We start from the raw sequence: 24,190 nt of genomic DNA on the forward strand, positions 1-24,190 counted from the left end.
CCACAAATTCCCTCCCTTAAGCTTTGAAAAATCCGGTTTCCTGATTGGTCCTCTTGTCAGGTGTTTGGTTCCCTTTGTTAACCCTTTACAGGTAAAAGAAACACTAACCCTTAGCTATCTGTTTACAACACCCATGGCATCAGAGACACCAAAGCCCCCTGTCAGCTGCCAGAACAAACGGGTTCCCCCTAACAACTTCTACAGTGCAGTAATAAACAAAACCTGCACCATACTGAAAACTGAAAATATGGGGCATTTTAAAATAAAAGTTATATTTAATTTATGTACAGTAGCACCAAAAGATCCTAAAACTGGCAGTGCCACAATTCCAATGTTTCTGCTGTATAATTTAGGTCTATTGTTCAAAAGCCAGGGAATCGGACTAAGGATATGATCCTGCTCTTACTGAAGTCCATTATGCAATTCCCAAGGTATTCAGGGAGAACGAGATCAGACATACATTTTAACACAGAGTACTGAAGCTGCAAAATTCAGATATAGATTTCAATCTCTCCTAGACTTGAGGATGTCTGATCCATTACGCTGGTATGTCGTTTTTTAAATTATGACCTAAATCCAGGTTTGTATATTGAACCACCATAAATTTGGATATATTCAGACCCAGGGTTTTGTTCCCAGCTAAAGTTTGCACCACCATACAGTATGAAGTAAAGTACCACCATAATGTTTGTGGGGAAGGGACGGGCAGGCAGAGACACAGTGGAATTCTTCTGTCATTTAAAGACCCTGAATACCCTACAATTTCCAAAAATTCCAGACATCGCTTCAGAATATATGAAATTTGGATTCAATATATTGCTTTTCTCATTTTTCCTTCCCATACTTTACCCCACCTAAAGAAATGAACACAAAATCTGGGGTGAAATCCCGGCCCTATTGAAATCAGTTGAAGTTTTACCACTTACTTCAAATGGGGCTGAGATTTCACCTGCTGCGGTTCTTAATTAGTGTTGTACAAATGCAGGACAGGGTTTGCAAAGGGAATCTCAAACTGAACCCTATAGCTTTGTTTATAGGTGCTGAAAGTGAATCTGCTCCCTGCAGATAGTCTTAGAGACTGGAGTTTGTGAACTTGAACCTGTAAGAGAAACTATCCTGTAGCTGATTCTCTCCTTACCCCCAGGACCATCATCTTTACTTTAGATGTGTTTAGGAAGGTTTGTCAAGGAGGAGGGAATGGCTGCTGAGGTGGTGGTAAGCTGGGGTCAGGAAGTTAGTTCCCCTGGCTTCTCAGCTATGCAAACCACCACAGTCCATGTTCCAATTTCAGGAACATGGGCCGAGGTTTGAAAATGCAGGCTGGTAAAGTATGTTAATGGAAGGAAAATTATCCAGCACAGAAATGGGACTTCGCTGCTGAACAAAATCCTCAGACTGCCAGCTGTTATAAATATGTTTCACAGCCTTTAAAGCTGGTATCCTTTATATAAAACATAATGGCAGTAAACTCCTATCACAATAGTATTAACAGCCAGTTGTCCACTGATAACATAATGGTACTTTGTTTACAGATTTGGGGATGGGTGCCAGGCCAGCAATTAAACTATATTATAGCTGTATCATTCTAATATATTCTGGAGAAAAATTCTAAGAAGAATAAAATATGCTGACTTCCATCTTAGCACCACAGTGAATGTGGGTATCATAACAGCACCAAAGGTATCAGATTATTATTACAACATGGTAATACACTGGCATGATCCGTTCCCCAAGCAGAGCTTTTACTCCCTCCCTTCCCCCCCCCGCCAAAAAAAAAAAAAAAGAGAAACGTGCCAGAGACTCCATGAAGTCCATTAGGAAATTTGCTATTGCTATCGATTTTATGTGGAAGTTTCTCAGATACTGCACTGACAGGCAGAAGTACAAAACTCTAAGACAGACAATAAAAAGTCAAAACTGGTAATGTAAGATATCATAGGGAACATTTTGTAAGGGATCCATTATAGAGATTCAGGGATCGTTCCCTACGTTCCCATTAACATAGCAAGTCACAGTAATATTAACTGAACTTAAAAACCTTCATCAAATGAAAAGACATTCCCACTAGAAAGTATTTCTATACCAAACAGTGGAACATTAAAAGAATAGTTACATACCATAACAACTTAACAATTGGCATAGTGTTAGTATTATGCACATTAATATAAGCCTGAACTTTTTTCTATTGTACCTCTCAATTTCCTGTTTTGTGTGTGCTGGAGAAGGACACATGTTGTGTTCCGTGACATACAGTGGAGTTGAGCACATCAGGTTTGCTTTTATTAGGACACGTCAAAAACCAGTAGTTACCTTGCAGATATGCAAGTGCCTTCTTTATTAGTGCAGAGCAGAGTGGGTGGGGAAACATGTTCATCTATGGCACACATGCCGAAAGTGGTACACGAGCTGCTTTTCAGTGGCACTCACACTGCCCGGGTCCTGGCAGCTCTGTATTTTAATTTAATTTTAAATGAAGCTTCTTAAACATTTTAAAAACTTTATTTACTTTACATACAACAATAGTTTAGTTCTATATTATACACTTATGGAAAGAGACTTTCTAAAAACGTTAAAATGTATGACTGGCACGCGAAACCTTAAATTAGAGTGAATAAATGAAGACTTGACACACCACTTCCAAAAGATTGCCGACCCCTGATTTATAGCATTAGAGGAGCAGAGGTGGGAGTTGCAGCAGAAGAGCTATTGGGGTATAATATATTTATTAAGGGAGGAGCACCAAGTTGTTTAGTTGGTTGCTCAATTTTATTTAGGAAATCAAAAACAATGGTGGAGTGTGGGGAGATTCAGAGCTAAGAAATATTTTATTAGAGAAGGATGAAAGGGTATTTAATATTTAATCACCAACCCCATCACTTATTTTGGACACCAGCTGCAACTGGTAATAAACGAGACTACAGATGCACTATTTAGTGCTCAAGCAGCAGTATTTATGGTAACAGTGTTCCCAAGAGACATAAATATAAATCATGGTTCCCAGTACAATATTTGCTTATTAATACCTATCCCACAATAAATAGTTCCTTCATTTTGACAAAACAAGCTGCTTGGCAGTCATACTTTCAATATCTTTAAAAAATAAGTAACTTAATAAATAAATTATTGTTGCTTCTACAGTTACAAATAATAATAAGTCCTATAATCTAATTCCATGCACTACTTGAAAATACAATGACATACCTTGATAGGGACTCTAAAAATTTCAGTCAGAGCTTCCATTTATTTTTAAATGGAATCAGAGGCGTCTATGTAACAGTTTTCTCTCAGCCTTTAGAAACTATTTCATGAGGTATATAGCAAAGACCTATAAACTTAATGCATTTTCACAATATCCAGATCAATGTTTTAAATCTTATTTGTGACAAGATTTCTGTTTAAGATAAATATTATTTCATCCATCTATTATACCCGTATGGTATGTTAAAAATATGTGCTACCATTGAAAATGCAGAGTGCCCAATGCATACAGTAGTTTGTCAGATAAACATGTTTCTATGGAAACTACTGAAATGAATGCCTCATTTTCTAAACTTGGCCATAAACCCAAACTTTTATTACAGCATCCAAATGTTTCATTAACTTGATTCACATGATCACAACACAGCCTGTTTCTCTTTAAAAATAGGAGTACTTGATCAGTTTGAATAAAGTAGAGTTACTGTCACATTGAGAAAATTCTCCTCCAAAATAATATGTTAATAATTTGTCTAGCAACTTCAGTACCATTACCCTCTATTTCTGGTACTCGACATAATTAGCATTAGCATAATGTTTACTACTTTAGCCTACATCTTCGGGGGCTGGGGAGGATATAAAATGTTCATGCACATTAAATACAAAAAAAGTTACAACAGTAAAGAGCTTCTGGCATTGTATGAATATATATATATATATTTTACAAATAAACTTAATTAAAAAACATTATTAACAACATTGCAAAGTCAAGTACTCAAAAGTTAGGAAACAGGTTCCTGAGCAATCTTAATTTGACCCATTTGTGCATATGCAGACTCAGACTTTCAAGGTCAGAAGGGACCATTGTGATCATCTACACCTTCTACACATTAGGCCACAGTACCTCACCCACTCCTGAAATTGACCCCTAACCTCTGGCTGAGTAATTGAAGATCTCAAATTATGGTTTAAAGACTTCAAGTTACAGAGAATTCACCATTTACACTAGTTTAAATCTGCAAGTGACCCATAGCCCATGCTGCAGAGGAAGATGAAAAACCCCAAGTTTTCTGCCAATCTGACCCAGGGTAAAATTCCTTCCCAACCCCAAATATGACGATCAGTTAGACCCTAAGCATGTAGGTAAGACCTACCAGGCAGATACCTGGGAAAGAATTCTCTGTAGTGACACAGTGCCTTCCCCATCTAGTGTCCTGTTTCAATTCTGATAACTAATTACATGATCACTTTTGGAGGAGGGGGCAGGACTAGTGTCTCATTCAGTGCATAGAAATGGAAAATTCTATCTTATCTGTGAACTTAGTTTTCCACAACGGCTGGGACGCAAATAGGCTCACCAATGAGCTTTCAGTCTGGTCTGTGATGCACTGAAAGGCTAGTTAAATTTCCTTGGTTCTCTGTGTGTTCCGCTGACTCAGCCAACCCAGACTTTCATTCTTAGTGTAGAACCCTGAAAAACAGATGAGTTTTCCCCAGGACACAGATCAGTAGTATTGGTTTTCTGCCTTTTTAGCAGTTATATATGCATCATGTTTCTGAAGAATCATCTTCTGAAAAGAGAGGAGTAAGTTTGATGATCCACAGCATGAGACAATTTATATTTGAAGTCTCTCCTTTTGGCAAGATTCCCCTCACAGGTCATTTAGGAGTCCAGATGTGTTCCCCCAACACAGGGCCTGGTATCTGTACAGATGACCAGCTTCTCTGGTCTGCACATCAGATAGCTGTTAAGTATTATTAAGAATGACTTCATCAAGAGATGCTAGTACTGGATCTGGACCAAGATCCTTACATATGGATTTGCTGCAATTGCTGTCTGGAAGCAAAGCAAAAATTATACATGGTATCTACATGAGACCAATTAGCTCAGAAACTGATTTGGAGATTTTATCTTAGGAAAGGTACAGTGAAGTTTGACAAATCAGACATTATCTTCCTCCATTTCTCTTTTGAAATAAAGATGGTCTTGGATGATAATTTAGAAGCTGAAGTTTTATAATGGCAGTAACTGGCCCTTCCATTTGTTCACTCAAAACCTTGTTTCTGAAAGGCTTTTAGCAAGAGCTTTGGGGCCCTGTGTAACGTGACAAGGTCATCAGACAAGGGTAGATTTGTATCCCTTTAACTTGAAAGAAGGGATGTTATGGCACTTGTGAAGCCATGTTGAAGCTGAGTCCAAAAAAGAAGTATTTTCAATACAAAGTACTCCCTTAAGTATTTCTGGGTGACTCTCCCCCATCACATCTTCAGAAGATCTCCAAGAGGTTTACTTACATATTCTGAAGTTTTAGGAAGATAATGGTACAGTGATGGATTTTAGCATTTCCACCTGGAATATTGATCTCTTGTGCCCTTTACACAATTTCTGTCTCTCAACAGAACTAGCTCCATTCCAATGTGTAGGAATTGGACTATTGCACTCTTCGTCTTCCCATTCTATGGTCTTGGGGTTAGTGTTGGTATATTTTAATCTATTTTGGGCAAAAGATAAAAGGTGTCCTTGAAAATATCTTTCCCTTTATTAGCTTAAATACACTTTTTCTGAGGTGGTTCACTCCCAAATACGGGCCCACCCTTAAGCACCCCCTTTTTAGGTAGTGTAGGGGAAGGGATTTGCGCAGACTTGGGAAACCAAAAAACAAGACAAGAGGTTGGATGCTTTCCCAGACAACCCAAACTTTGGTATTTCAACTCTCAGGAGCAGCAATGCCCTCCTCCTAAAGTATAATCTCTACACAGAAACACGGAAGTGCATTAGGGAATACATAATAAGAGGAGGTATTTCGAAGATTCTCTTCCTGGAAGAAGGCGGGGGGGATTTATTCCCTTTTCTAATGCGCCAGTGACTGTTGTGCGTGCATGCTCCCCCCTGCTTACCAACAAAATGTTTGCAAGAATATCACGTTAGCCTGCAATTACAATGTATTCAAGCTAGTTAACATTTATGGAAGTTTTGAATGGACAGCAGATCAGAGAATCAGGTGACGCATCAATCCCGGAAAAGCTGGTAGGGAAATCTAATTTCAAATAGATTTTATCTAGGGTTTCCCCTGCCCCGCCCACCCCTTTTTTTTTTGTGTGTGTGTGTGTGTGTGTGAGGCAAGGGGTGGTGGTGGTTGCTTTTTGTGCTGTCTCATGGTGGCTTTATTTCAGCATAGATATCCACATTAAGAGAGACTGCAGCCAATACTTTCAGCACTGTGACTGCTGCATCCAAATTTAGTTTAAGTGATGATTTTATTCTCCTGTCTGTGTGTTTGGAAGGAATACTCCCACAGCTGGTAGGACTATGCCCTGTACTAAAGAGGCTGTAGCAGGCTTAACCTTAGACAGCATAATGAAGACCTGGTAATCCTTAGGTACAATTAGGTCATGGTAGGCAATCCCCTTTCCACCTCAACCACACTTTTAAACTAGGTGAGGAAAAAATTACATGAGTCTTCAAATTTTGCAAGTATTTGGTTTAGGTTGTTGGATTTGGGGAAGGGGGAGGTTGGTGTTTCATTTTAAAAAACAAGCATCTGTGAAATTAGACCCCAATTTGTATTTATTTCTGTGGAGCTTAATTGAAAGGCTTCGGTATCTTTCTCAAAGCCCAGGCTTCAAAGAGGAGAAGTGTCTAGAGGATCTAGAGGAGAGACTCTCAAGAAGTTAAGAGTTTATGTTGCATCTTTGAAAGCCAATTGTGAGCCATATCATCCGCCGGTCCCTAGACCAAACCCATGAGAGCAGAGAATGGCCCTGTGAGGAAAAGAGCACATTAAAAGGTCAGTCAACAGGCATCTATCCTGCATCTTGCCCTAAGGAAAACAGTAGCCACTGTATGACCTCCTGTGGGATGCCCAGAGGCTGGGAGAGGAGAGACCCTAGGTCCATCTCCAAGAGAAGGGGATCTGAATCACTTCACCTCGTGCTCCCTGCTACTGGATAAGGGCACACACAATGGGTGAGCTGGAATCATTGGAGACAAATGACTCATTAGTATCAGAAAAGACACAGGAGCTGGTACCTTTCATGGCATTTGCAGGTAAAATATCCTGGGGGGTTGGAGGGAATGCTTTGTATTCTCTCAATGATCTTACTATGGATCTCACCTATTAAATTCCAGTGAAACTTTGTTTTCTCTGCAAGCTGTGAGAACAGGGGCCCCAGGTCCAGGGGAGAGGCAAGGGGGCTTTGGGGAAAAAAAAAAAAAAAACAAAACCAAACCAAATACACACACACTTTATCTCTGGTTCCATGCCACTAATTCTTGCCTGGTCTTAGTGAAGGGAGCTTTGATGCAGCCTGCGCAAGTCTCTTGTCACAGCCCTCACCTACACAATGGCTGGGAGTTAGGTTTCTGAGCCCTGTTGACTCCATCTGTTATTTTTGAGGGGAGAAAGGGAGGTACTATCCTTCAACCCTCCTCAGAAACCCAAAATAAAGAATCTTTTAAAAAAAATAATTTATGTTAGAGCTTTTTAAGAGGAGACACCTCAAAGCCAATAAAAATTGGAGAGCCATTTAGCTAATAAATTTTAAAAATCCTGTGCAAGCACTACTTCAAAGAAAGCCCTGGAGTCTGCCATATGTGCTGCATGAAAGCAGAAAATCCTGGGAGTTCTTTCTGGAGAGTGATTCTAAACCCAGACTTGGACCAAACATGTGGTGCATCGATAGCTGCCATGAAGATAGCAAATGTGAAGACTGCCTGATGTAGAAGACTGAGAACGTTTCACCCCCATGCTCCGATTCATCCCTAGAGCAGATCCAGCCGGTGCACTGGATGAAGATGTCTTATGGAAAAAATAGTATATGCTCATGTCATAAAGACTGTATCATAATGCAAATGCAGAAAGGGAATTAAGTTGCACAGGCAGCTTTAATTCTGTTCTAGTGGACACAGAACTTCTGCCCACTGCCCCTAAGCATTACCCCTTCTGCCCCATTTCCTCTAATCTTTTCTTATCTCTTTCCCACCCACACTCAGTTCTCATATGAGTCCCATTGTCTTCATGCGTCTGACAAAGTGGGCATTCACCCACGAAAGCTTATGCTGCAATTCTTCTGTTAGTCTATAAGGTGCCACAGGACTGTGTCTTCACCCAGCCTGTCACGGTCTCCACTTCTCAAGCTTCTCATCCCAGTCCCAATTCTCCTGTCCAGGAATTCCCAGTTTCTCCCATCCTGGCTCTTCAATCTTTCTCCAAGACTATGACCCTGGCCTCCAGTCCCCACAACTCTGACATCTCCATTGGCTCCCAGTTCTAATCTCCCTCCTTCAGCTTCTCATCCAAGCTTGGTGTCCCATCCCATCTCTCCGCCTCCTCCGGCTCTTTGTCCCAGTCTCTTTGCTCAGCTAGTTCTAGTTCTCCCCCAGCATCTCATTTCCTCACCAGTTTGGTCTCTCCTCACCTTCTTCTTCCACCCTATAGGTTCTCAGACCCATTGTTCTTCTCCAACCAGTCCCAGTTTCCCCCCAGCAAGTCATCCAGACTCAGTCTTCCCACCTACTGGCTCTCAGCCCTTTCTCTTCCCTCCTTGGCTTCCAGTTCCAGTCTCATTACCCACCTAGTTCCAATCTCCCAATTCCCCTCTTCCCCCACCTGGTCCAAGTTTCCCCTCCTAAACCCATCCAGACTATTTCCTAATCAGCTCCTCACTTCCCTCCCCACAGATCTAGCTCCCATCTCCTCTGTATTTGAATCAGGCAGCTTCCTCCCCATGTTGTCTGGGAGTGAGAGGAGTTCATCAAGAACACAAGAGAGGCAGTCTTTCTGCTCTCAGATCAGGTGCCAGACATAGTATAGCCTGCAGCTACCTCAGGCTAAAGTTACAAAGAAAGTAGTGCTCAACTGCAGGCAAGAGCATTCTCAGTCCACAGGGAATTCTGCTATTAAAAACCCAAGTCTCTATTGAACACATGCAAACTGATTTTTCAAAGGCATTTAACTTGGCCAAATTTGTGCAGATTTTCACAGAAGTGACAGTAGACAAATCCCTGTCAGAAAGGACAAATGTCAAGTCCTGCTCCCAAGCAGGGAAGCAGTAGAGCTTTTAGGATTTTTTAACATAGGAAAAATCATGTATTTTCTTAGCCTCATTTTCAAACACAGCTGATCCATTCTGGCTGAAATTTTCAAAAGTGTTCAGTCCGAAACAGACACCTGGCATAGAAAATTTCAACCCATACAAGTCTGGCAGTTTTAGGCAACTGAAAACAGTGTCTTATAATAGAAAGTGTTGGCAACTTAGCCCTGCCTATAATAAAAAGTATTTAGTGACAGTTCTGCTTATGTTATATTTTCTGTTTCTTCCCTCCCCCCATTTTTTCCATTACTAAGGCTACTAACATTGATGCTTATAAATTCATCTAAACCTGCATCTTATTCTTCAGTTTGGGTCTACTCCTACTACCACTGAATGAACAGGACCAGGAACAAGCCTTTTCACTTGTAATGCTTATTTGTGACATATCTCAGCAGCATCTAATTATTTCAAAGAGAGATGTTTAGGGCTTGAGGCAAATTAAGCAAATGAACTTGTAGGCAATGAAGTTCCCATTTGATGTCAGCATCTCATTAATTAAAAAAAAAGGGAAAGAGGAATACAGATTACATTTTTTTTCAATGTTTTTTATAAGACACCAGTTAATATTTAATGATCGACAAACTGACTAAGCAAAGGCAAGGGAATTTTGAGGTGGAGATACCTGGTTTTATCTAGAGCTGGCCAAAAACTGGAAACCCCTTCCTGTGAAAAAAATTCTCTGTTTTCATTCTGAACTGGGATAAAATGTCAAAAAATAATAATAATAAAATAATACATTATTTTTTTCACAGGAAGGGGTTTCAAGCAAAAATGTGTTTCAGGAGAAACAAAACAGAAATCTTTGGCTTGTCAGCTGCCCGAGTCTATCTATCTGGACTGGAAGGCATGCTCCCAGCTGCTATGTAGATATACCCTGAATTGCACATGGTCCAGACCTAGTGACTTCAGATTAAGGGGGAGGGATAGCTCAGTGGTTTGAGCATTAGCCTGTTAAACCCAGGGTTGTGAGTTCAATCCTTGAGGGGGCCATTTGGGATTTAGTTGGGGATTGGCCCTGCTTTGAGCAGGGGGTTGGACTAGATGATCTCCTGAGGTCTCTTCCAACCTTGATATTCTATGATTCCCATGTAGAAAGTACAGGGCAGACAGGAGATGAGACCAGAAAGTATACAGAGATGGGGGGGATATTTTGGACATTCATGCCTTTGTGTGCATTTATTCAACAGGCAGACATGGTAGCTACAACTGTAGTTAAGGTTGCCCAACACTTTGCTTTAAAGAATCCTTTTCCAGTTATGTGTAGTAACTTTCTGAAATTTTAACCTTTGAGGCTGAAATTTTCCTGGCTGCCTCAGGCTACTTTCCACACACACACACACACACGATTTGGCCATTTCTAGATATTAGTTTAGGGGAAAGATTATTTTGCCCTCCCTCCTCCACCCCCCAAACTATTTCATTGAGAAGGGAGCATTCTTGGAGCAGGGACTTGAAATTTAGGGGTGGGATCTGGCACAGATATCCCTGGTTTCAGGGATAGGCCTTTTACTTTCCCCATGAAAATCCATCCAAACCGGAGAAGTTATAAGTCTCCAAAAGCCTAAATTCACACATACTCAGCAGAGACATGTTAGAGTGTGGCAGCTAAAGTTTTCAAAGACTTCTTCTGTACTGGAGGCTGAAGATTTTTACCCTACAATTACCCCTCCCAGTTCATAGGAGCTGCTCTGTTTCTCCAGTACTCTAAATACTGGAACGTTCTGGAACCCAGGCAATATGGAGAAGGAGAAGCACTACAAAAGACCTAGTCTGTGTCAGAGTCTATCAAATAAATGGGGAACTAGTCCAAAGTCTGTTTCTACTCAGTGAACAGGCAACAGCAAGCTTCTTTAGAATGATGTTGAGGTTAATATTTAAGGCAATCAGATAGAACAAATTATGAACATTTAAAATTAAAGAACCCCAAATTACCTTTTTCTTCTATTTCTTAAAAATAAATTCTTGATGTGATCCAGTGGTTACTTTAATTAACCAACTATCTTCTCTCCAACAAGATGCTTGCTCAAAATACAGGAACAAATATATGGCATAAAGAAAGCATTACTCAAATACCAACTCCAGTTTAGGATAACATTTGCATCAAGATGAAGAGATTGTTCAGTTGATCCCACCTAATACAGCAGACACACTATTTCATACCACATGGCCTCCACTATATTGGCCAGCAAACCTAAAGATGTACAGGGAAATGCTGGTGGATAATACTAGACAAGGATGTGCTGTTCCATACTTCCACTGCCCATAGCTTAGCAACAATTGTACTGGTATTAACTTTTGGAATCATTTAATCTAATGCCTTAATTGGCACAAGACCACTTGACACCTTAATTTAGGAGATTTAACAATTATCACAGATTAGAAGGCATGGAATGACTACTTGTTATTTTACCCATGGCTAAAAATATAGTTACACGGAAGTAGTAGTCCTTCCCTTATACTAATTAATGACAAGAGTAATGGGTTAAATGACCTTACAATAATTAGTACATAGATTCTTGGTCTACATTTTATAAAATAATAGGTAGAGGTATATCAATTATCTGTGTTGGCTTTTATGTTTTACAGCTATTCTACACTCTTTTGGAGGTATTCATAAACTTATTTTACAAGAATATCACAATCAAATATTTAAACAATAAGATGTCATATGCAGATGCAAGTACAAATTTAGACAACACTTGTAGAGCAAAAAGGTCTTTATAGATTTACTATTTTTATTTTCATTGTTCCATTTTTGTGGTGCTTATTATAAACTTATTTTTTAAAATTTAATGTTAGAAAATATGGATATTTAACAAGCACTCTAGATATATAGTTAAAATTTTTCATAGCTGATAGTATAAAAGTAAGAAAATGTATTACATTTATAAAAATATTTACACACACAAAAAAAAGCAGTCCTGTAAACAGCCCTGTAAACTGATGGGCATAAGCAAACCTCAGGGTTCTGTCTATATAGGTTGCAGAACTACAGTCTCAAAAATATTTCTAAAATATGTCCTATATTGTAAACTATTTCAAAACAACAAATTGACAACAATTTTCAAGAGGATTAAATGTGTTATGCGGCAGCACAAGAGAAAAAAGATTTTAGTACATCCACATTTTGAATCCGAAATACGTGAGTTAACACATCTTACTGGATATTCTAAATAAAATATTTGGGTCATTCAACAGTCCCGCTCCTGCTCCAGCTGAAGCTGACGCCAAAACAGATGTGATCTTTATTCTGGAAGGTAGATATTTATGTAATACAATTTATATATTGATTTGACTACTCTGGAAATACTACTGAAATAAAAAACTCCATATGAGTGTCAGACATTTGGATTCCCTAATTTAGAGCTGCCAGTCAGGAAAAGAGAAACAAAAACAAAAACAAAGTATGCAGCAATTACTTATGCAACTATTCATTAAGCAAATTAACTGCTGTAGTTTGCACAGTACAGTACTGTCTTTAAAACCAAAAGCTTTTTATACAAATGCTATGTTAACAGAGCATATTAGACTTGACACTGAAAAACAACTTAACCAGGCAATTCCAGTTTAAGAGAGTTGCTTCGATTTCACTCAGCATGTGGTTACCAAGTAAAAGTAGAGGGTCTCAAAGGGCATGGTTCTATATTCATAGAAACTGCAATTACTAGGCAGAAGCAAGCAGTAAGGATGAAATTAGATTGTCATTGTTTTGTTGCTTTAAGTCAGAAGCTTAATGTAATTTTAACAGACAAACAAAACAAAACAAAAAAACATGCAATGCACAAGAAATCTTCCAATGAAATTGTATAGAGTCCCTAGGTCCCTCATACAACATGAATATAATTATTACTGTTCTGCACTGAACAGTTACAACTTCAAGTATTTTCCTAGGAGCAGAGTACCACCCGCCTCTCCCCACACACACACACACACACACACTGACTCCATATTGTATTTGCCAAAATTCTGAACAGGAAGGTTATTACATATTCTGTACAACTCTTCCTCCACAAAACCCAGACACCCTGGTGCAGTAATACTACATTATAAGTTTAATAGCTTCAGTTGCAGTGGAGAGAAGAGAATTCTGCAGAGAAATCATGTCACACCTATAACACATTAAATCCAATAAACTGGCTATTAAAACTCATGAAAAGTAGATACCACGGTTTACAAGATGCCTACTGCAGTCTAGTCACTCAAATTGATTATGAAATAAAATCTGATGGATTATGTACAGGGTTTTTTAAAATAATTTATTTAGCTAACCCATACAAATTAGCAAAATGTTTAGCCCTGCGATGGTCAGATGCATACATTTCAATATAAATTCTGAAGAGAAAAAAAAACTTAACTGACGTTAAAAAAACAAGCACAGAGTTAACACCAAAACAAGAACCATGGTCGAATTGTCTCATTTTTTATTTTACAATGAAATCAGCAACCAAATAGTTAAGATTAGTATAATTATCTATGAAAAGCATGTTCTGACAACAGTACAGTATCTTTTGAGAAATCTCTACTTTGTACTTTAGAGCAGTGGTTCTCAGCCAGGGATCTGGAGCCCCCTGTGGGGCCATGAGCAGGTTTCACAGGGGCCACTAAGCAGGGCGAACATTAGATTTGTTGGGGTCAAAGGCAGAAAGTTGAAGCCCCACTGCATACGGCTGAAGCCGAAGCCTGAGCAACTTAGCTTCGTAGGGTCCCCTGTGGCATGGGCCCTTGCCAACTGCCCTGCTTGCTACCCTCTAATGCTGGACCTGGCTCTTATATGCAATAAAACAATAGTTGTGCGCCATGGAGTTTTTATAGCATGCTGGGTGCCTTAGAAAGAAAAAGGTTGAGAACCCCTGCCTTAGAGGTAATCTGTGCTCCTCTTTCCGCAGCTCACGATAAAGACAAATCAATTTTTAGTTACAATAGGCCAGATCTTCATCATCAAGTATTCCCACTAAAATCAAACACACTAGATTACCCAGATCTAAAACCTAAATGCAAGAAATTAAAACAAATAAGAAAATATTAAAACAGACATATAGCAATGAATCCCTAGGATGCTTTTAAGCACCTTTATTATTTAGTTAAGGCTTTTGGTTTGTTTTCATTTTTATTTTAAATGGATGAAATCCTCTAAGTCCTTTCTCAGACAGAGCTATTATTTACCAAAAAGTCTTTATTCAAATTTTTGTAACAAATCCAATACATGTACCAAGAAAGAGACAACTTTTTATACACTCATTTACTTTACAACTGAATATTTCGGACACACAAAACCAACTCAATCACTAGTTATAGCCTTTGTAACAGAATTCTATTTATTTATTTCACTATAAATAAATGAAGCTCTAAACTCAGAAAAAGACAGACAAACCTATGTCTACTGGCTGAGAAGCCAGACAGATTTTTTGCTGACTCAGGCCCTGACTGCTTTTGGCAACTGATCTGACTGAATCAGTTCAACAAATGACAAACTGATCATTCCAAACTGAAATGATCCATCATGAGGTATTTCAACTTTTAGCAGAAACAGCAATTGAACCAAGCCTTACACACAACAAAAACAAATGGCAGGACTGATTTATTCCCAACTTTTGTCCACAGATCAGTGCATTAATCCACATATGCATTCGTTATAAAACTGATGGCCTTGTACACTCTCTTTTGCATACTCTCAGCAAAAGATACATTATAAATATAGTAGTTAAATAGGACTTGTCCCAATCCTATTAGAGACTCAAACTACTTTGCCTCCTGCATAGACTGTACCTAGACTCCCTAGCAGAGGTAAGCAATTAATTCATAATGAAAAATTTGACAAATTTTATTTCCTCTTCTGTTTGTTAATTTTCCACTGATTAAGATTCTCCAACATATCCATTAAACCAAAATTCCCTTTCAAATATCAATGACTTATTCTTGCTCTGGGAGGTTGTTTTCAAACAAGCATCAGCCTACATTTCAACTTTGTTATTTGAACCCACTGGACAGAAGAAGCAATGTTATGCTCTTAGCCAATGAGAAACTTTAGAACCAGTTTGCAGTACAAATATTCACAATTACACATTCAATTTTGCTTTCCATGACTATTTCTGTTATAATCTCTTAAGATTCAGTTTCCATTTAAATAACTGCCAGTAAAGCAAATTATTAAAATATTTGAAGAAAGCAAAAAACAGACAACTCTAGTTCATTTAATCTTCTGAATGAACATTAGAGGAGGGAGGTTTTTGGGTGGATGCTGCGTGGGGGATGGGAGGGGAAGAGCGGGAGTAGGATGGAGGAGAAAGAGTGGCTAAATATTTGCCAGTCTCTACCCCCTATGCAGCTACAGTTAAATCAAACACGATCCGGATGTCTCTCTATGGAAGATTAAGTAAAAGGTTTTCTTTTTGTTTTTTAAGTTTGACTAGAGTTAAACCAAACTTTTAATTCAACATGTACCATAATAAATGCAGTTATATAGACTCTGCATATCAACCGATTTGCATGTCAGTCAAGTTTTTCCTTTATGAAAACCTCTTCACAGAACTGTGGTTTCTCCTACACAAATACTTCCATGTAAATAAGAGCTGTATACTTAATTTTATTTATACAAAATTGTCTGAGATGCTAGTATGCTAATCTAATATTAAGACAAATTAACACAACCAACAAGGTGAACTAAATACAGTAATATGAATCAGAATGCTTAAGATTCTGATATTTTACATACATAACATAACACAGTCCAAGTTCCAGGTCAGGACAAATTCTTCCAAACAAATCTGTGACCTTTGTACATAATTTAGAACTTGCGCTTACCCCTTAGAGCAGGCAGCAGTGACCTCTCTTTCTTGTCATCACATTTGTTACATTCACTGAAGTACAAGAGTAAAAAGACATCCACAAGCACCCACATCAGAGAGGTGGCGAGAACCACCTTGCAATAGACAAATCTCCTCATCTCTTGTTTTGGATTTTAGTTCACACACAGAGTAAAGATGGCTATTGCTGGGATGTATCCAAGCCACGTGGTTAAATTCCAGTATGAAAGTGAAGTCGAGCGTATCCACTGCAATTAAAGAAAAAAAATATTTGAATTACCTAACAAGTATACATGGTTTAAGGTGCAAAATGATACAAACATAATGCTGAGATGCTTTTCCTTTCTTTTAAAAATTAAACTATTTTCCTTTCTCCTGTATCTAACTATCCTCTTTGTAATGTTAACCCATCTTTCAAAGATTTGTTTTCTTTGCTTTTGTAAAGAGACCAGTACTTCTGATTTTTTTTCCTATGTTGGATTATATTTTATCCAGATGTCTGTAAACCCAAAAAACAGAGTGATCCTGCCACTGAAGTTCAGACCACCACTCTAGCACCAGATGTCACTGAAGGAAAAGTGCCACACGATACTCCATCTACCTATGTGGAATACTGCCTTGAAAAGAGTATGTTTGGGGAGGGGGATAAAACTTAGCTATTCATCATTCTATTGTAATATATTAAAGTTAGATTGTAAGTTTAAACTTACACATCTACCATTACAAAGGCATTCCACACAAAGATGGGAAATCATATAGGACACTTCCTGTATTGATGCCAGGTTTCAAAAGCAGTGTCCTAACATTCAGCTGCTGGATACCTTACTGAGGGCCTAATAAAACAAAATATGCTCTCTATTAGCACTTACATACATGTCTTTTCCAAAAATAAATGACAGTTTAGAGACAGCCCTTATTTGGAAGAGCATGCTCCACTCTGAAGATCCTAATTTTAAGCTACTTAAAAGACTATTGAAGAAAATGGTAAACTACCTTCTTGCTATTGGAAAAAAAAAAAATCTACTGGCTTCTCAAAAAGAGGGTAAAAGGCTAATAAAATTTCATCTTCTTTGGGGGACCCAACTAACTTAGGGCATGGATTACTTTACAAGCATGTGTATACATGCCACACTATCCCTCTACTACACTGGTCTGCTCCCTTCTTGCCAAGAGTCCTTCTTACTAGAGCACTGAGGCAGGAGGATTCTTGTATATTTCAATATTCTCCCTGGGGATTAAAAACAAAAACAAAAGCTGAGGAAGAATGTAATTCAAACATACTCTCCCTCAAACAAAGCCATAGCTGGTAAGCCTGATTTTAGGCTAGTGAGCAATGACCCTTAGAAATGTTTACCCCTCTAGCTTTATCTTTATCCAGTCCCTGTTCTGTATTCTTTTAGTGTCAGCTGTGTGCTCAGAATGTGGAAGCTGACACACTCCTTGTCCCAAGGATCTTACAATTCAGTTATGACTCAAAATTTTTTATATGCCTTTGTTGGTGGATCACCACTAAATGGTTGCATTTTGGGGGGTTGGGGGTGGGAAGGGGGAAAGTAGGAAGGGTTGGAAAAAAGCAGGAGAATCTGCTGCTCAGGCTCTGTCACTCCTGTCTGGAGCACATAAGAGTACTTAACAAATAGCCACTAGAAGGGTCACAATGAAGGAAAAGATGATTTAGAGAGCCCCCCAAACCAATTCCAATAAGGGATAAGACCCTCCCCTTAATTTTCAGCATAGCTCTGGGAATAAGATTAGCTGGTTAATTCATGTTCCTTAGAAGTATAGGGTATGCCTACATTGCAGTTAAACACCTGCAGCTGGCCCATGTCAGCTGACTCAGGCTTGCTGGGCTCCAGCTTGTGGTGTTCACATTCAGGCTCAGGCAGTAGCCAGAGCTCTGGGACCTTCCCATGAGGCAGAACTCGGAGTTCAACCTGAGCCTAGATGTCTACACTGCAATTGAACAGCCCCGTAACATGAGCCCAAGTCAACTAACATGGGCCAGCCACAGTGCAATGTAGACATACCCATAGAAATGTAGGGCTGGAAGGGACCTAGAGAAGCTATTAAGTCCAGCCTCCTGCACTGAGGAGTGACCAAGTAAACACAGACCAACCATGACAGATGTTTGTCTCATGTGTTCCTAAAAACCTCCAGTGAGGGGAACTCCACCACCTCTCGTTAACTTGTTCCAGTGTTTCACTATCCTTATAGTTTGAAAGTTTTTCCTAATATGTAATCTAAAATCTCCCTTACTGAAGATCAAGTCAATTACTGCTTGTCATATCTTCAGTTGGCATGGAAAACAATTGATCACCATCCTGTCTCTAACAGCCCTTCACATATTTGAAGACTCACCAGGTTCTTGTTCAGTCTTCTTTTCTCAAGACTAAACATGCCCAGTTTTTTTTAACCTTTCCTCATAGATCAGATTTTCTAAAACCATTTTATCATTTTTGTTGCTCTCCTATGGACTCTCTCCTAAAGAGGGATGTCCAGAATTGGAGACAGTACACCAGCTGAGGTCTCATCAGCGCCAAGTAGAGCAGGAGAATTGTCTTGTGTCTTACATGACACTCTACCTTAAGCTTCATGAACAACTGCTCAGATTTACTTCCTTTTAAAAAAAATATTTAAGCAATAGTGTAGTAAATTAAAAACATTTAGAATTGAGAGAGTTCCCACAAGGATGTTGGTATTTAAGATAGTTGAGATTTGGGGCCTAATCTGCTTATATTATTTCATATTTGTTGATGGTGGTTTGTTTTAACTGAGCACCCATTTAAAATGTTACATTTTTTTTCCTTTAAATATACAATCTACAATACTGCACATGGTATACCTACTCCTCCCGCACCCACCACTATGTTTAACCAAAGACCAATAAAAACACTTTGCAATAGTGCTGAATTTCATTAACAGAATAATTAACAACAATAAAAAAATATAAAGTATAACATGACTAAGTTTAATTACATACTAAACAGATGAGGAAGATAAAGATAGTACAAATTTAAATATAACCCTTGAAATAGTTCCTAAAAGTACCATTTCTGTACTTGATGATATCTGATGAACTTTTCCACATGTCTCAGTTCTAAGTGTATGGGCCTCAGACAGAGATCTTTATTAAAAACAGGGGAAATTATGACTGACATGCTAGGTCTCCCGCATTCTCTACCACTATAGAGGTTATAATTAGCTTTTGGGATGCTTAGCAGAATCATTATGTGTTCAATACCAAAGATGTGCTTGGTGCTATATAAGGCACAAATACAGATCCTCCCTCAAGGACCTTATAATCTAGAAGAACCTGTCTCTTCAATTAGGTTTACTTACTTATATTAAAAATAATAATAATAAAACCATAGCTGTTAGACTGGACTGCATGAAATCATCTTCTGCGCCTCAGGCTGTATAAGTTTAACACTGTCTCTATTGATGCAAGAATCACTCCAACGTGCTGCTGAACCTTTTTCCTTAATTGTGAAATTTACCTGTGGTCCAATAAAGCTTGGGCAATAAACTATACTGAGTTAACGGTGAATGGTAATAATGGAAAATTAATTTTGGCAGTAAATTGCTCTTATGATAAGAATATTTGGAATAAAAATTTCTACCTGGATTCTAGAGAAAAAAAATCTGCTCTGCAGTTTAAAAAAGTCAAAGACAATTCATGATATTTTTGTTTATTATGCAAATAGAGACTGTTATTTCAATGTATGTAGCAGCGCATGCTGTGCGTTGACATCAGATTCTAGCACTTAAGAATAGACTAAGTACCTTAGATAGAATCTGTAATTTATTAACAGATAAAGAATGGGAGGCATGACTCTTATCTCCTTTAAATCTTCATTTTAAGACGATAATTAACATCTCAGAACTAGAGGAAAAGCCACCAGCAGATATTTTCATTTAACATTCGGTAATAGCCCTAGCCAGTTACATACTAGATAGACAGACTTCTTATATATGTTGAAGATAAAATTATAAGAGTCCAAGTTTAATCTTTTTTGGAGACTAATTTTTGGCCACATTAAAAGTCACATTATTAAGAAGAAATCACTTCGTTTATTACAACTTTTAAGTCAGCTTATGTTTCAATTAAAGACCAGTTCCTAAACAAAAGAAAACCATGTAATATTTTTGCAATATTTCTGTCTTTTGAACTTCAAACAGCATACAAACATGAAGCATTAACATCAGTAAGATGTATTTTAAAACACAGAATACAGATTATATTCCTTCAGTTTAAGAATTGAAATATTTCTTTCCAGCCCACCTTGCCCCAGAAACCCTGACCTTTTGACAGATGTGTTAGAGACTCCATTCCAGTTTTCCTTGTTTCTGGCAATGAGCTAATGGATTTTCAAGTGTCTACTTATCCCCGTAAATGCTTTATATTAGAAAACATACATTTCTTTAAACAAAAAATTAATTTAAAAGTATTTAAAATTATCAGAAACAAATGGTTTGAAGCAAAAAGTTGGATACAGTGCTGATAGCCCAAAGAATCAATGTATCCTGGTTAACAATACTGTCAGGAGTTAATGTTAAAAATAAATACACACTCATGGAACTAACATGCAGTTTAGCATGCATCTATCACTTCTAGCTCTTTTTATCCCATTCCACACCACTCACTGTTTGCTTAGAATGTAACCTCTTCAGGGCAGGGACCTTGTCTTACTTCTCACTGCCTTCCACACCACTGTGCCATAATATATATATATATTCCAGACAAAAAAAGTACATTAAAAGAGTATTAAGGTTGAAAGTCCAGCACTCAGAATTTTTTAAATGGGAAAATAATTTATTTTTCCCTTGCCTCATTCTCAGAAACAGCTGAATCCTTTTGGTTGAAAACTTTCCATGTTTCAAAAAGAAATCCAGCCTGAAGTAGACACCTGGCAGGGAAAATTTCAGTCCAAATGATTAAAGATCAGAAAAATTATAAGCAACTGAAAACATCTTATAATGGGAATTGTCAGCCAAACTTTATCATAGGCAGTGCTACCAGCTTAGTCTATAATAATCATTAAGAAACACATGTAGCAAAAGATTTCAAGGTTGCAAAGTCAAGCACTGAAAAAAAAACTTAAGTAATGCAATTATTAAAGTTGCCCATGAACGCTTACATTTGCTCCCTTGTGTGTATGCATCCTGATGACATACAATTTTTTTCATAAGTCTCTTGCAGCATTCCATGCACAGAATGAATAATGCTCAGTAAATGAGGCTGTTGTTCAGTGTTTCTCTTTATGCTCAACACTCTGCACTGAATAGAGGATTAATTTCTACCCAGGACAGTCTATGACATTCATTATCCTAGTATATGAGTACACCAGAAACATTATTAGAACATAAGAACGGCCGTACTGGGTCAGACTAAAGGTCCATCCAGCCCAGTATCCTATCTACCGACAGTGGCCAATGCCAGGTTCCCCAGAGTGAGTGAACTTAACAGATAATGATCAAGTGATCTCTCTCCTGCCGTCCATCTCCACCCTCTGACAAACAGAGGCTAGAGACACCATTCCTTACCTATCCTGGCTAATAGCCATTAATGGACTTAACCTCCATGAATTGATCTAGTTCTCTTTTAAATCCTGTTATTTCACAACCTCCTCAGGCAAGGAGTTCCACAAGTTGACTGTGTGCTGTGTGAAGAAGCTTTTCCTTTTATTTGTTTTAAGCCTGCTGCCCATTAATTTCATTTGGTGGCCCCTAGTTCTTATATTATGGAAACAAGTAAATAACTTATTCACTTTCTCCACACCACTCATTATTTTATATACCTCTATCATATCCCCCCTTAGTCTCCTCTTTTCCAAGCTGAAAAGTCCTAGCCTCTTTAATCTCTCCTCATATGGGACGCATTCCAAACCCCATATCATTTTAGTTGCCCTTTTCTGAACTTTTTCTAAATATTAACCTATTTTCACTCACAGATGAGGAACTGAGGCAAAGAGATTAAGACCAAAATGTCTAAAAGTTCATAAAGTTGTGTGCCTCTGTGACTGGATGAGCATAAAGCCTATTTTTCAGAGTATTTTATGCAGCCAAAGTAAAAAAAGTGTGTGTCAATACAAAAAAACATTTTTTTGGCCAGAATTTTCTTCTTTCACTTAAAGTGTCAAGTTCCTAGAATTCATTAGCTCAAATTCTGCAGAGAGTTCTAGGGGCATTATCCCAAAGCCAGGCCCAGCCACACTTCCCTCCTGGACAAATTCCTTAATCATCATCGCACCTGCGGCATGCAGCTGTAGTCTCTCTTCTATTCAGGCAATGCGTTGCCTTTTAACCTCTCAACAGGGCCTATACATTCAGTATTTCATCGAGTTTATCTGTTTGACCATGTGAATAAAAATACTAAATATCCAAGATGAAATATATGATATTTTGCTAAAGTGTTACCTGTAAGCTCAGAGAGAAACAGTCAAAGTGACATCCTTTTAAGCACTGGGAAAAGTTTTCTTTGAACGTCCGGTTGATTATCCTACTCTGGGTTCCTTTAGGAAGCACCCAATTTCACAACCTGATCGTTCACTCCAACCATGTTCATAATACGACTAATCCTCTATTCCAGTTTTTCATTTTCACATTTCATTAGCCTGCTTTCCAACAATTTCAGACCCTCTTGTGATTTTATACTCTGATCTCGCTTTTAATTGCTAAGGAGATAGGAGGATGTATCACAATGGCATCACTTCAGGGGCAGCGAGCAACTCGTGGAAAAGTTGTGTTCAGAAACAGCTATACACAAATGTATCTAAAAACATTCTTAGAGTGTAGATATCTGTAAGACATTGATCAGCTGGCCTTTGAGAAATGGTTCCTACCAGTGTGGACACAAATAAGAGAATTGACAACTGTGTGAATGAAGTGTCCAGAACCAAGGGCAAGAGCGTATGACACACAAATAAATGTTACTCACAGCAACACCTTCTCAGGGTATTGGAAGCATTAAGTAATGTGAATGGTTTATTAGAGGAAGTATAGTTTAAGTGATAGAGCAGGGAACCTGAAGTTAGGCCTCTTGGCTTTAAGTTCCAGCCTGGCAATTCTGGCCCAGATCCTCAAAAGGTATTCAGGCACCTAATTCCTATTGATTTCAGTGGAAGTTAGAAGACTAAGTACCTTCAAGAAACTGAGTCTGACTTCAGATAATCACTTGATCCTTCTGAAGCTTGCATTATCCATTCATAAAATGGGCCTAATACTAAACAGCCTTTCTGGGGTGCCGGATCTCCTCTAGTCATTAGTTTATTAAAAGCTCTGTTAGAACTTCAGGTGAAAATGCTATATATACTATTATAATAAAGTAGTGCAGTCAATTTCAATCAGCCAATTTATTGTTGAGTTAATTTAATAGGTAGTTTTCCATCTCTAGCTATTTTGATCTTAATATTCGAAGCCTATTGGAATGTTGACAAGAGTTAATGTCTACTGGAAACACAACTGATTAACCATATTTTATGAAAAGTGTTCTTATTTTAGTTAGATTTTTCTCCCCTATACCCAACATTGAATTCATACTGCCTTCCATTTCTGAGATACTTTCTTAGGTGACTATTTCAAGCTTGATTGTGAGCCTCACTTTGGCAGCAGTTGCTTAGCAACAAAAATCAGCAGTCTTGTCCCCAGCACCCATGCATGGTAGCTGCATTTCTCACGGAGGTAATTTTTGATGGAATTCAGCTAAGTTTCCAAACCACTGTATTGTTTCATTTCAGTGAGCACATAAAGTTTGTATTACTCACTAAAATCTTTCTTATTTTGACTTCCACAGCATGTCTTTTTAGTTTTGTTTTGAGAACTGTTGCAAGGTTCTTTTCAACAGTTTCAGATTCATCTTAGAAACCAAAAAGGTAGAACCTTTCAGGTATCCCAAGAGCTTTCTAATATTTAGGGTTAAAAGGAAAAATCATGCACTTAATAATCAAGACGACAAGCAAATGGTTCACCATTTCCAGGATTCTTGGTGGTGTGTAAATTAAAAGCATAAAAGCTTATCCTCTAAAAGGCAGAGATGGTGTTTCAGTTATTTCTCCTGGTTTAGTGTAATCTTAAATTGGTTTAACCGGAGATATCACTTT

The 24,190-nt window shown here is 38.2% G+C and overlaps 1 protein-coding gene across 2 annotated transcripts in view; it reads right to left on the reverse strand.

Moving 5' to 3' along the window:
* Window positions 1–24,190, reverse strand: part of GALNT13 (polypeptide N-acetylgalactosaminyltransferase 13) — a 379,070-nt gene that overhangs the window by 338,447 nt on the left and 16,433 nt on the right. For both annotated transcript variants that reach the window (XM_075070223.1, XM_075070224.1), the window contains one exon: window positions 16,090–16,339. In XM_075070223.1, the coding sequence (XP_074926324.1) occupies window positions 16,090–16,231 (142 nt within the window). In that variant the 5' untranslated portion in view covers window positions 16,232–16,339. The remainder of the gene's footprint in view (window positions 1–16,089; window positions 16,340–24,190) is intronic.

The sequence above is a fragment of the Chelonoidis abingdonii genome, chromosome 10, assembly GCF_003597395.2.
Source record: "Chelonoidis abingdonii isolate Lonesome George chromosome 10, CheloAbing_2.0, whole genome shotgun sequence".
NCBI lineage: Eukaryota > Metazoa > Chordata > Testudines > Testudinidae > Chelonoidis > Chelonoidis abingdonii.